Below are 14,309 nucleotides of genomic sequence, written 5' to 3' on the forward strand. Positions count from 1 at the left end.
TGCAAATATTCATTTTACTAACGAATAAAATCCAGCAACCCCAATCCGTATCATCTGAATTTCTTCTCATAAAGTCATTATTTAAACTTTCCGCCATATCTTTAGGATATGGCACTTACTCACTCAATAGATCACTCACTCAATAGATCGCTCATTCACTTAGCAGCTCGCTCACTCACTCACGGACTGACTGACTTACTCGCTCATTGAATCAGTAACCCACTCGCTCACTGAATCACTTACTCACTCGGTCACTCAGTCACTCACTCGGTCACTCACTGGGTCACTCACTCACTCAGTAACTCAATCGCTCATTCCCTCGCTAACTGACTCGCATCGAACTGTCGTCGGTGAATTGCATATCGGTGAATTGTTGGTCGGTGAATTTTCCTAGCGGTGAATTGCATGCGGTGAATTGTTGGTCGGTGAATTTTCCTAGTGGTGAATCGCATGGCGGTGAATTGTTGGTCGATGAATTTTCCTAGCGGTGAATTGCATGGCGGTGAATTGTTGGTCGGTGAATTTTCCTAGCGGTGAATTGTTGGTCGGTGAATTTTCCTAGCGGTGAATTGTTGGTCGGTGAATTTTCCTAGCGGTGAATTGTTGGTCGGTGAATTTTCCTAGCGGTGAATAGCATGGCGGTGAATTGTTGGTCGGTGAATTGCATGGCGGTGAATTGTTGTCGGTGAATTTTCCGTAAACCAGAAAAAATTGCTACCGCAGGGAGTCCCCCAACGATAGGTTAGCGCACCAACCTCTGGATGAGTATAAAAGCAAGCCTGCCGTTCGGAATAAGCAATAAATTGTAGGTCCCGGTCTAATTAGCCCTCGTATGCAGAAAATGACCGTGGTGCGACAAAAATGATCAATTGATATTTGTTGAGCAAAAAGTTATGCTTTTTATGTTAATATAAAAAGTATCAAAAAATGATTCAACTTATTAATATAAGTTCAATCATTAAGTTTGCCTTGGAATTTTGGCAGCTGTTTTTTGTGCATTGTAAAGTAACGAGTCAAACCTGCATAATTCATTAATGCAATTTAAAAGAGCATTATCTATAACTCGGTTTTAGCTTCCATTCAGCCTTGGATCCTCTTCGATTACATTTACAGAAAGGCAAAGACGGCGCCTGTTTGCAAGTTTTGTTAATGCTATTTAACAATGCACGAACAAAAATTCTCCGAATTCCGAGACCAGCAGAGGCTGACATGTTTTCTCAAAATTTTTAGTTTTTTAACACTGCCCTTCAATTCAGTTATCATGCATAAAAAAACTTCAGGCCTCAGTGCCAATTTTTTAGTTACCATGGCGCTTGTCAAGCCCTGTCCTAGACTGAAATCTTTGGGTGGGGCCTCCTCTATAGTGAATTTTTGTCCTTGTGGGGATCATGGTGCTCACGTAAACCATTGAAAACGAATGTTTGATTTCGTATTGAGGAGATATTCACTGACAACTCGGATGAACTCTTTGATTCAATGCTTGGCATGATTATTATTTCAATTAAAAACATAGCTTTAATTTTCATGTAAGTATAACCTTGAAGGTCTGTCTGCACTCTATGGAGACTTTTTCATACTTCATACTGGAGACCGGCTCACATTCACGCCTCAAAGTTGGGGTTAAGAACCACTGCTATAGATTACTAACTTTTACGAAATTTATAATTTCAACTTCATTAACGGGAACATGTAGATTTATGGTTTTAGCTACCAGTGAGCTACACACATTTTGCCACCATTCTAGTAATTTAAGTTATTCTAATAGTTTCCACTTAATTTTCTTGACAGATCATTCATCAAACTTGCTACTCAGTGCTATAACCCGGTTGACACCGACCACCTGTGTCTCCAAGTCATTTTTTTGGTCATTCCCATGCCCACACACACTCAGGTTACTCTTATGGTCATTCGTATGCTTGCACATATGCTCTAAATCACTCTTTTGGTCACCCACTGACCTAATCCTCCATTCAATTTTATTACGGGGTGATTGTATCCATACAGAAACCAAGGAGGAACAGATTGATGTACATATTTGATCATTTTCCTGTCAAACTAGTCATTTTATACATACAGGTTCTACAGTTTAAAGCTGATTCTGGACAGTTCTTCCACACACTTTGATTTCAAACCCAGACATGTTGAATAGGGCCGTCTGAAGAGCATCGTGGGCCTCTGGGTAAAGTGATTTTTCTGAAACCACTATCTGACTAAGAATACCTGCCTATACCAATTTACATGCTTACTCTTGAAAATTTTAACTAGAACTCATGAAGCCCCCTCAGCACTCAAGGCCAACTGTGACCAGCCCGAATGGGCCCCATGCATTAAGATAGCGCTGCTGTTGAATTAAAGATTGATGAATTGGTGACTAAACTAAACCCGTACAAAAAGGATGAACTTCAGCAATTTTTATCCAGTCAGTTGTGACAGGAATATTGTCTATCACGTGATACATGACAAAACAAGCAAATACAAAACACAATTTATTAAGAACTAACGATACATGTATATAAGGTATATACAGGGTGCATAACTAACAAGGCATATGGTGTTTTACTGGCGAACCTTTGATCCTAGAGGCAGGCTTCCAGTTAGAAAAAGTATTCAAATAACGTGTAGTATTTATATCATTCATGTTGCAAGGGGTTGTACAGTTATTAATAGGGCTAGGATTTTTCATGCCCTAAAAATACGTAAAGAATGCTCTATAAAAATGTATTTATGCCCTTAAAAAACTAAATATGCCCTAAAATTTTTTCATCCCTATCTCAGGTAACATTAGTTTTAGCAAAATAATATGGTAATGAGAAGTGTTGATGGAGTCGAAACTATTTTTAACGATTACTTCTTGTATGAACAAAAAACTCTTCGTTTTACCAATAACTACGAGTATAAGAAAATCAATAACATTGTTTTCAATATTTTTTTCTACAGTTGATGTACCAAGCAGACCACAATTTTTTAACACGAAAAAAAAAAAAAAATTTTTTTAAATATTGAGACCCTATGCAGTGATGGTAATCTCATCAAGCCACTATTTCCCTTTTGAGTAAGTTTTTCACTCCCCAAATTCAGAATTAATGTGCTGCCATTTATAGGCAAAACTATCTAGCCATGTATTTAGACCTAGAAAAGCATTGCACAAAGTTAAAAAAAAAACTAACAATTTTTTTTATTTGGTAAAAACTCTCAAAATTTCATTAAAAAATCCCCCTCCCCCCCCATGGATCTATTTTAGCCAATCTTTCCACGTTTCCATCACTGATTTAGATGATTAATCTAGAGCAGTGATTTCCAACATGGGGGATATAATGTTCCAGGGACGCTAGAAGCTATGGGTATAACATAGGATCCTATGGGTTAGATTGCATTGGGGGCGATGGGAGAAAAACATTTCTGAAGTGGACAATGGGACAAAAATAGTTGGGAAACTGATCTAGAGCCATACACAACAGCATCGTAGAAGGGCTAGCATTTTATGCTCTAAAAATTCAGTGGCATTGCTGATTGGTTGAAAACCTGAATTTCAGGGTTTTTTTACCAATAGAGGAATAGAGGGGCAGAGCTGATGACAAAATTTTGCTGACAGGGAGGGGAGGGGGGGTCAAAAATGGCTAAAAATTTGCTTATGTAATACTTGAACGACCCCTTAGCCATGACGTTTCAGTTTTCGTGCATAAAAATCTTAGCCCTACAACTCTTGTCAGAGACGGGAAACAAAAAACCAGTCTGAAGCGGAATCGAAAAATCGGGGAAAAATTCACTTTTTATTGAAATTATGGAATATGCAAAGTATGCCTTAAAACGTTCATAATATGCTCTATCATATCTATTTTCATAATATGCCACATAAAAATAGCGAAATATGCAAAATAAAAAAATATGTAAAGATCAGAGCCCATGTTGTTAAAATAAAAATGTTAACTTCTTATACGAACACCCTATGCTCAAAAACCCAACTGTACAAAGTTGTTTCCCTGCCTCCCCTGATGAAGTCTTCCGTTTTTTAGATTTGAATATCTCAGCCCATATCGCACTTAGAAACGTGGAATTTTTTTTTTCATCAGGGCAACAACTTTATGCAATTGGGTTCTTGAGCAAGCACAGGATGTCCGTATAAAAAGTTAGCAATGTCAGTTTAATAACTATACAACAGCATGCAACATGAATGACACATCTGAGTACAGCACGTTATTTGAATACTTTTTCTAATTGGAAGTATACCTCTAGGATCAACGGTTCACCAGTAAAATATCATATGCCCCGCTACCTTAGTATATACTTTGTATATACATAGTAGCACCCCGTATATACTTTGATTGATAACCATCTAATAGATAAATAAAATATCACTTTATGAAAAAATTCTCATTCTTAAATAAATATCGCTTTGACAGTGATGAATTCGGTAAATTTTCTGTAAAATTATTGCACTTTTAAATTGCATTTCAAGTGAAAGAGCCATCGCTGCTCTCAATCAAATACATAAAGACTCAACATAAATTATCACAATTAGGTTAATACCATTATATATATATATATGTATAAAAGCTGCTGGTGATGATCAACTCGAGTAATTTTTAATGGACAGAATGGCATCATCGGCAGGTTCATAATTGTCTGAATCTGTGTAAAACACAGAAGATGGTGAAGACTTCTTCCGCTTACTGCTTAATTTAGGAATATTATCTTTACTGTTGGTTTTCTTCTTATTGTCGATGGAATCTTTCTTTTTTAGATTCACTTTAGCATTTTTCAAGACGCTCGAGGAACATGGTGATATTTTAATCTTTTTCATAGTTTCTGAACACTTATTACAATTTTCATCACCAAAATGTTCTTCTTTCATAGGAGTAATGGGTGAAGTTCTTGGAGACTTGCTGTGCAGCCTCTCAATCATTTTGGTGATATGATTCTTGGGGAAGAGAACTGTGACGAGACTCTCAAGCAAAACATACACTAGGCGGCGATTCAATGCAGGTCTCTGGAACATGTTATAAACCTTCATCAAACCTCTGTATGTGGTCTCACTGCCGATGACTCGTTTTACTTCATCTATGACAGATATTTGATACAAGTGAATTTAAAAAAAAAGATTAATCATTGAACATCCAAAAATATATAAATGATATAAAAAACATATCCAAATAGCTGAAAATACAGTGCTACCCAGGGCCAGTTCAATGCATAAGACCACCCAGTAAGGCCCACAAACCATGAGTGCATAAGGAGGGGGAATCTTGTTTTGATAATGAGATTTGGTTCAATAATTTTCAAGAGCGAGTATGGAAATTGGTAGACAAGTAGTTAGAGATAAGCAGGGATCTCAGAACACCACTTTCTCTATGGGACTATTGTGGTATTTAGACAGTCCCAGTTCTACTTTGATTTTTCACAATAAATCTGCATTATAATTAAAAATATACAGGGTGTTTCAAAAAGAATCATCCAATTTAAAAAAGTCATAACTATTCAGCTTTTAATCCATTTTGATCGAATAATGTATAGGAAGAAAGAGAAAAATCTCGAGTTTCACGCAGTTGCCAACAAGTAGCGCTAATGCTCTTCCTTCAGCCACTACTTCAGTGTTTGTCAAGATGGGGACTACACAACATAAATTGTTTTGTGTTGTAAGCTTTGTGAAGTTGTAGTATGTAACAACTGTTCATGCTTTTCGTTGACAATACCTTGGTGCTGAACTCCCTACCGGTCAGAGCATTAGGTGATGGTATAAGCAATTCCAAGACACTGCTTGTCTGTGTAAAGGGAAATCCCCTGGCTGTTCCTGCATGTCAGATGAAAATGTGGAGTGCATTCGAAAGTTTCGCATGTAGTCCACAGAAATTCACTCGCAGTGAATGCAAACATGCTCGCAAAAGTTTGGGACAAATTTGACTACCGTATAGACATATGCTGTGCATCACAAACTGAATATATTGAGCACCTTTAATTTGATTTGTAAAAAAAAAACTTTATGATTAGCCATGTAATATAAAATTAATCTCAAGTGTCTATGTTCAATATTTTTCATAATATATATATTTCAAATTGGGTGATTCTTTTTGAAACACCCAGTATATTTTGTCACCGTATAATTAAAACCTTGTATATAAAAAATTCCAACTTTACAGGAGGAAACAAAAAAGAAAAAGATTGGACACATCCCATTGAATAACACACAAAAAGTGGTTTATTTTTTTCTCCATAGAGCAGATTGTCGCTGATTTGTTTTTTCTCAAAAGCTCTAATAGGTGAAATATGATGTTCTCAATTTAAAACTGCCAAAAAGTCATTTTCACAAAAAAATTAATGCACAAGGTTTCCATTATAATTTGCTAAAATGCACTGAAACCCTAGCGAGAAAAAAAAGATCATAATCATGCTAATTATTGTGAGCATGTGACCACAGTTTTTCCATCAAAACTACTACAGCAGTAAGTTAATACTATACATTCTGCAGACAAGACACCTTCAATTATATGCAACCCATGCATATTTTTACATTAAAAACTAAATAAACCCCTTGTACTGTATTTCATAGAAAGCAAAAAAAGTACCTGGAACAAAGGAAAGCAAAAGAGTCTTTGCCATGATCCTTGTTCTCAGCTTGGTATTTTGATCACGCTCTAATTGGGGTTCAGCAAGAAAACCACCAGGCCAAAAAGCTTGACTGCAAAAAAAAAAATTTTACCATAAGGTGGGAAAGACAAAGGACTTTGTATATTTTATCAAAATAACAATATTCTATTGATTAATGAAGCCTCTATCAACACAGGCACATGGTAAACCAGTCACATATATCTTTCACTGGCAAAGCACTGTGTGGTGACTTTAAATTATCGAAACTTGTGTATAACGATACTGTCAATAACAATATTTTCTTTGGTCCCAGTAGAATTCCTATTCAACAGGAAACGGTGTAAATGCACAAACTGCCTACAACAATATTTTTTCTAGGTCCCTATAGTATCATTATAGAAAGGTTTCACTGTATATTATATGAAATATTTTCACACAATTCTTGCATTCACCATTTCTATCAAAGCCCTAGATAATGATCTTGCAAAAATTGTAGTTACTCCCCTGAAAGGGAAAATGTGCCTACAACAGGGTATGGAAACCAGGACTTTAGTGAGAAAGGGGCAAACATGATTTTATGATTCCTATCTTCTGTAAAATTCAACAAATTTGTTTTTTTTATTCCCCTCCCAATAAAATTTATCAGCCCCAAAAATTTGCCACCTGGGGCAGTTGTACTCTTTACACCCCCCCCCTCCCGGTCCCAGCCCTGGCCCGTGGAACACACACACAGTTCACTGTACTTGTTGAATTTAGACCTGCATCATTAAATGCGAATGCGTGGAATGGTGGTAAGATGCTAATCTACCACAGTGAAGATTGCCAACAGGTCCCAGGTTCAAACTGGGGGGGGGGGGGAAGAATATAGATAACAAGATATTTTCCTTAATGAGCTTGACGAGCTTGAGGCAACCATCGAAAGATGGTGCCTTCATTTCCTACCCAACTTATTAATGGCAGTAAATTGCAATATAGCGATATGGACAAAGTTGATGGTTGGTGAGGTAGTAAAGTATTAAGTAGGTAGTTTTGCTATTCAAGTTCGAATTTGTATTTATTTAATAATTTTATATTTATAAAAGGCAAGCCCTGAAAAAATCACTTTAATATAAGTTAAAAATAAGTTTATATAAGAAATAAAAGTAAATTTTGAAATAAGTTTATTTTAACTAGTATGTTCACAAATTTATAAAATAATTCACCTTAAGACTTTCAGGCACTCGGCCACTTGCATCACTGATATCCTGCTACCCACATACTCAGTAAGTTTCCTAGAAGTACAAAAAAATATGAAAAGAAATTTTCAAAAAATAGTCAGAATACAGTAAGTTAGCAATGCTACCCAATTCAATCAAATGTTTGTATCAAGTTTAAGAAATGCCCTCTTTCTCGAAGGAATCGCTTCATTTTTAAAATTTGATTTTTTCAACTGGGAAATAGATTTAGCGTGTGACTTGGTTTAATGAGAATTTTTGTTGGTAGATACAGCTCCTAATGTATAAAAACTGTTTAAGTAATGTGACAATGATGAAAAGTATGCTTATGGGGGTTCTCTTTATAAATCATTTCAACTAAAGTTGAAAGTAACCACACATAAGAAAAATCACAATCTTTTGGAACCCTACAAAAAATTAATAATAACCTACCGGTTTATCACATTACCCTGTGTAGTCTTGATTATTTGCCGCAGCAGAACCATGATTCTTCGACGAAACCACTGATCTTTGTTCTTCAAATCAAAAACTTCATCTATCAAAAGCAATATTATCCGAAGTGGAATATCATCAGCCTGTATGGATATTTGGAGAAAAAATAAGAAAAAGATAAAAATTTCACTACAATTTTCATAATTGCAAAAACCACACTAAGATATACTTCATTCTGCATAAAACAATTCAACATGAGCATACTGATGAGAACAAATTAAATATTCAATCAATTTGTGGGAAACAAATAATTTGAAAAAAAAAAAAACTCATTTCATTTTACAAAATATATGATAAGGGAATTGTAATATACAATGACAACAAGCTATAACGATAACATAGGATATAATACACAGTCAAATTTCCCTATAGCCTGTTTAGAAGTTTTCAATGACTCAAACTGGCCTATAGACTATGGAAGCATTTTGGGTTGGTATAGATTGGCTACACAAGATTCAAAGAATGAAACAAATGTCAAGAGAATGATAGCTTACATCCAAGTCTAAACCAGCTGATACTTTGACTGTTTCGAAAGGATAGTCAGAATTTGGATCTGCATTTCTACTGAGAGCTCTGACCAAACCATCTTTCAATCCAAATAAAGTATGAGGCACAATTTTTATAGCATTCCCAACAGTCTTAACAGACGATTTGATTGGAGTGACAAATGTTTCAACCTACATGGAAAAAAATATTTTGAAAAATTAAAACAAAACGGGTAAATACTGATGACAATTTATTGACCAAAATAAGAAAATACAATTTTTTTTATCGATAAGTTACAGTTTGAGGTTTTAAAAGTAAATATTTGTATATTGCAGAGCCATAGCTAGAGGTTTCTTTCTGAGGGAGACGACTAGTAATTTTTGGAAGGGAAATGGGGGGTTAAATAAAGTGGTAGAACGATATGTTTAACCATGCTATTCTACACACCTAGCCAAACATTCATTTTCTGACATTTTGATTTGGGGGGGGGGGGGGGAATGATCAGACCCATAAGTCCCCTCCCTCACTATGGCTTTGGGCTCCAGGGAGCTGCATATAATTTCAGGATAGGGTTAGTTTCAAGAAAATGACGGAATAAGAATATTTGTGATTTTTCAAATTACAGCAGACTCGCAACTATCCGGTCTCTGCACTACTGTAATTAAAAATTCAATCATTTTTGAGCGATTCCAAAGCTGCTCATAAATTGTTTTTCGAATGTGGCTGTGAAAAATCAACTATTAACCGATCAGGTGGTTACACTGGCATATGCCATCACTTCAATTTTTAATCTAATTATTTCAATTTTTGAAAACTAATTAGTAATTTATTTAATTATCATAATTTTCTTTGTTAATGACTTTAAAAACAGTTTAAAACATGAAGGCAGTTTAAATGTATTCAGAAAAAATTTCAATCAGGAAAATTCACTTTATTATTGATGGGGGTAGGAAGTGAGCATTTAGAGCACTTCGTCCTACCCAATCCATTCTTCCACCATATTAGGCCGGATAGTTCAGAGCCTATTGTACAATCACGGAAAATAATCACTGAAAAATATGTTAATATTTTCCACTCTGTGAGTGCGAAAAAATGAAATTCATTGAAAAACTCACACTACGGACAAGAGATTTTTTCTCATTTCCACAGTCCCTGGGTTCAAGGAAATTATGAATCATCAGTTGAAGACCATTACACTTTCCCAAAACATCTGCAGATAACAGAAACTGCAAGTATTCATTGAGCATGTGTCGCCGCTTCTCCATTAGTTGGCGGCTGAGGTTATTGAAAGCTTTCTTGCTGGGGAAATCAAAACTGGACAGAATGGAAAACTGAAAGAAAGAAAACTTTCAGATATTTTTTATCATATAATTCTAATATTCCAAATGCATGAATTTGGGTAAAAAGTGAATCAAAAGATGAATCAATCATTGAAATTAATCCATAAAATAGTTAATCGAAGATGAGAGATATAATAAAGCAACACCTGTGTATAACTCTATACTCTCTATAACGATAAACATGCCCATGTTATTTTCTTTGGTCCAGGTGGACAGAATTCATATTTATTAGGAAATAGCGCAAATACTCAAACTGTCTACAACAATAACCTGTCTATAACAATAATTCTCCAGGTCCCTACACAGTGTTGTTATAGACAAGTTTTACTGTACAAAGTGGCTCACTCAGATTTTCAACTATAAAAAGCAGAATTATTTCTCGAGGAAAAAATTCTCAGCTGATATTCTTGTACAGATATATATGATATGTAAATAATATGCCTTAATTTTTTTACATTCACATTGGCATATCGGAAAAAGCTTAAAATACACTAGTATAGAGACAGGAGGATGAGACACAAAGCACTGTATAGTAAGTGAAACACAGCTCTTGTTAGTCACTGCAAAAGTCATCACATAAGTTGACAAGGAACCAGATGAAAATGCCAGAATTTCAGATACATCTATGAATGATGACTAATTTTTGTAGAAGGAAAAAAAAAAGTTGTTCAAATACAAGCTTCAACTGTTTTCAGCTCTTTTTTAAAATAAAATAACATTTTTTGGGTGAAGTGAATCACTGAATTCATTAGGGGTTAATATATTTTCTTTTTGTAGCACTTGTAGAACGAGATTAAAATTTAAAATATCTCATGCCACTTCTGCCTGATCTTGAATTGCTTCAGCTTTACTCTTAAACACTAGGACACACTGGTCTGTAATTACTATCATAATTGCTATTTTAGATATAATTTTATCTCAAACTGTCACATCACACATCATTTGAGAAGCATTGTGATGAATAAAGGCGTCATCTGCTGAGAAAGAAACAGAAGTTCACGAGAGGGCATGAAAAAGACATATTATCAAGGAGGCAAAAAATACCACAAGAAAAATAAGACTCTAATCATATAATTGCACAAATATGGCATACATTTCATTACAGAATATGGATAAAAACAATCTAAAAAAAAATAATATTTTGTTTGTACCTTTTCATTTACTGCTTTATGGAAGTCATGAAACTCACTGTAACGTCGGACAACAAACCACTTTTGCTCGGTCCCATCAATACGCTGATGACACACAGCAATAGCGTACACAGCAAAGGTCTTACCAGCATGGTGAGTGATACCTATGAGGGAAAATACCATTAAATCACAAAATCTAGAATCTGTTTTCATTAGCCAACTTAAAAAAACCAATAAAAACCTAATTTTTTTAAAAATTAATAACAGAAATTAGGATTCTTCATAAATATCAGGCACTGGAGCCACTTGGCTGATCACACCGGCCCCCACATTTTGAGGGTGTGTTCCCCCACATTTACGGTAACAATAATTTCCTTCTTAAGTACTGAATTTTCATCAATTCTGTAAATCTACATTTTCATCTAGAAATAAATAATTATAGAATTATTTCTTTACTAAATTCAGAATTTTTGTCATGTCTGGAATAATTTTTTTTAATAAATTCTAAATTTTCATCAATTCTGGTATTATTTCATTTATTCTGGATTTTCATTTTTTAAATACTTTCGATTCCCCTCTCTTACAGAAGAAAAAAAAACCAATCAGGGTTAAGGGGCCCCTGCTATTATTTTTGCACCGGGTCCTACATCTGGTAAGGGCCTGTCTCCTACTAAGTATTTCCTTAATAAATTAATTCATAAGTAATTTTATAATTCAATTTTTCCAAAAAAAGAGAAAACTTAAAATATTTGCGCATAATACAGTTAAACCTCATTAATGTGAACCCACTTAACATGAAACGCTGGTTAAACTAAAAAAAATTCTTAGTCCTGTCATTCTTTATGGCGATATGTTAAAAATGACACTTAACATGAACCTTTTAAAATTTAATGGAAGATCACCACTTAATGTGAAAGGATTTATCAAACTGACTAAAATAATATGCCTTGTATAAAAATTCCAGGTAGGCAGGGGTTGGAAAAATGTTAACATGCTAGGCAACAGGAGGCACAAATTTGTTTTTCATTAGGAAGAGGGCTTTATTGCCTCTGAGCATGTGTTAGTGACACCCACACTCTCATCTCTGAGTTGATTCATTGTTGTCTTGTTTTCAAAAGCTGTTGTGATCATTTAAGATCATAGATGGCAGTGCGGCAGAATCAGATGATGAACCAGAAGCCAACTTTTGACGAAATATTTTGGGAAATCAAGCTTCAAAAGCTTTGAAAACAATTAGGAACTTTTTAATGGGCCAAGAGAATGCTTCCTCCAATCTGAACTTTTGGATGAAATTGAAAAGTTTCTGCAACTGTGTACCACAAAGAAAATGAAGCAGCGGGCTATCACAGACTTTTTAAAAAAATGATTGAATGCTGCCGGCATGCAAATTTTTCATTTTAAAAATTATCAATTCAGTGCATTATCTACTCTATAATATAAAATCACTAACTCGAAAAGGGCCTGTTTCTAAGCAACCGAAATTAGTGACGATTTTATATTACGTTTTTGAGTGACGGAAATCTGCTACGTTTTTGTGTTACGGAAGTCGGTTACGATTTTGGGTCAAGTATTGATTTAACTCCTGAGGGGACATCGGGAACCGCTTGACCTGTAGGGATCAAGTTTTGTGCATGTACCCAGAGGTATGTCATCACCAGTGCTCCCAACACAGAGGGTGGATCCGGGTACCCAGGGCGAGGCATTGGACAGATCTCATCATAATGCCACGTTTAATGCATATTGTGGTGCATTGCGTACTATAGTGCTTTTTATAGTGCTTTGCTTATTGCGATGCATCGCATACTATGCTGCATTGCTTATTTGTGGTGTACAATATTACTGAATACACACATTACTACATTACTGATTGTGATGCTTTATGTGTTGTAGTGCACTGAGTGCTGTATTGCTTATTGTAATGCAGTGCTTACGGATTATTGTGGCTCATTGCGTATGATGGTGCTTTGTTTAGTGAGATGCATTGCATATTATGTGGTATTGCGGTGCATGAGGTATTGTGTTGTATTGCTTATTGTGGTGCACTGTAAATATTGACCAATTACGCATTGTTATGCATTACGTATTTTAGTGAAGCACGTGCTATATTGCTTATGCTAATGCAGTGCTTATGGTGTATGGTTCATTGCGTATTGTGTGCACCGCATATTGTGGTGCATCGCTTATTGTGCTGTATTGCCTACGGTGGTGGTGTATTTGTTATTGTGCTGTATTGCCGATGGGGGGTAGATTACGCATTGTGTTGTTTTGCTTATTGTGGTGCACTGAATATAGTGATGCATTGCTTATTGCGGTATTTTGAATATGGTGGTGCACTAATTATTGTGCTGTATTGCAGATGGTAGTGCAATAAGCACTGTCCTGTATTGCCTATGGAGCTGCATTAAGTATTGTGCTGTATTGCTTAATGTGGTACCCTAATATGGTGGTGCACTAATTATTGTGGTGTATTGCTGATGGCAGTGCAATAAGCACTGTCCTGTATTGCCGATGGAGGTGCATTAAGTATTTTGCTGTATTGCTTAATGTGGCACCCTAATATAGTGGTGCATTGTTTTTTTGTGGTGTCCTTAATATAAGGCTGCACAACTTATTGTGCTGCATTGCTTATTGCACCGAATCGTTGATGGTGTAGCATTGCATATTATGCTGTATTGCTTATTGTGGCGCATTGCAGCGCATCACATGATATATTGCTTACTGTAACACAGTACTTTTTGCGTATATTATGGTGCTTCGTTTATTGCAAAACATTGCGTATTTTGGTGCATTACGTTTTATGCTGTATTGCGGGGCAATGTAAATAGCTATTACATTGCTATTTTTAGTGCATTGCGTATTGTAATGCATCGCATGCTGTATTGCTTATTCTAATGCATTGCTTATTATGGTTATTTGCTCATGTGATGCATCGTGTATTGTACTGTATTGCATATAGTTATATGTATTGTGGTGCATCGCGTGTTGTATTGCTTATTTTGGTGCATTGCTAATTGTTATGCATTATAGTGTATCGCGTACTGTATTTCCCATTGCAATGCAGTGCT

General features: G+C 35.5%; 1 protein-coding gene across 3 annotated transcripts in view; it reads right to left on the reverse strand.

The window, feature by feature from the left end:
• Positions 1–2,473: 2,473 nt before the first annotated feature.
• The window catches only part of LOC149078486 (sorting nexin-13-like), a 42,367-nt gene continuing 30,531 nt past the window's right edge, over positions 2,474–14,309 (reverse strand). The window contains exons 19-25 of one of the 3 annotated variants that reach the window (XM_089240600.1): positions 11,266–11,408; positions 9,890–10,105; positions 8,783–8,965; positions 8,229–8,371; positions 7,785–7,853; positions 6,561–6,673; positions 2,474–5,058 (exon numbers count right to left, since the gene is read on the reverse strand). In XM_089240600.1, coding sequence (XP_089096726.1) covers positions 4,568–5,058; positions 6,561–6,673; positions 7,785–7,853; positions 8,229–8,371; positions 8,783–8,965; positions 9,890–10,105; positions 11,266–11,408 — 1,358 coding nt within the window. In that variant the 3' untranslated portion in view covers positions 2,474–4,567. Of the gene's footprint in view, positions 5,059–6,560; positions 6,674–7,784; positions 7,854–8,228; positions 8,372–8,782; positions 8,966–9,889; positions 10,106–11,265; positions 11,409–14,309 lie in introns of those variants that run through there. The other 2 variants (XM_089240601.1, XM_089240602.1) reach the window with 2 other exon arrangements.

Source organism: Pholcus phalangioides, unplaced genomic scaffold, assembly GCF_987345545.1.
Source record: "Pholcus phalangioides strain wild (caught in Gottingen) unplaced genomic scaffold, Ppha-v1.0 ptg000013l_1, whole genome shotgun sequence".
In the NCBI taxonomy this organism is placed as follows: domain Eukaryota; kingdom Metazoa; phylum Arthropoda; class Arachnida; order Araneae; family Pholcidae; genus Pholcus; species Pholcus phalangioides.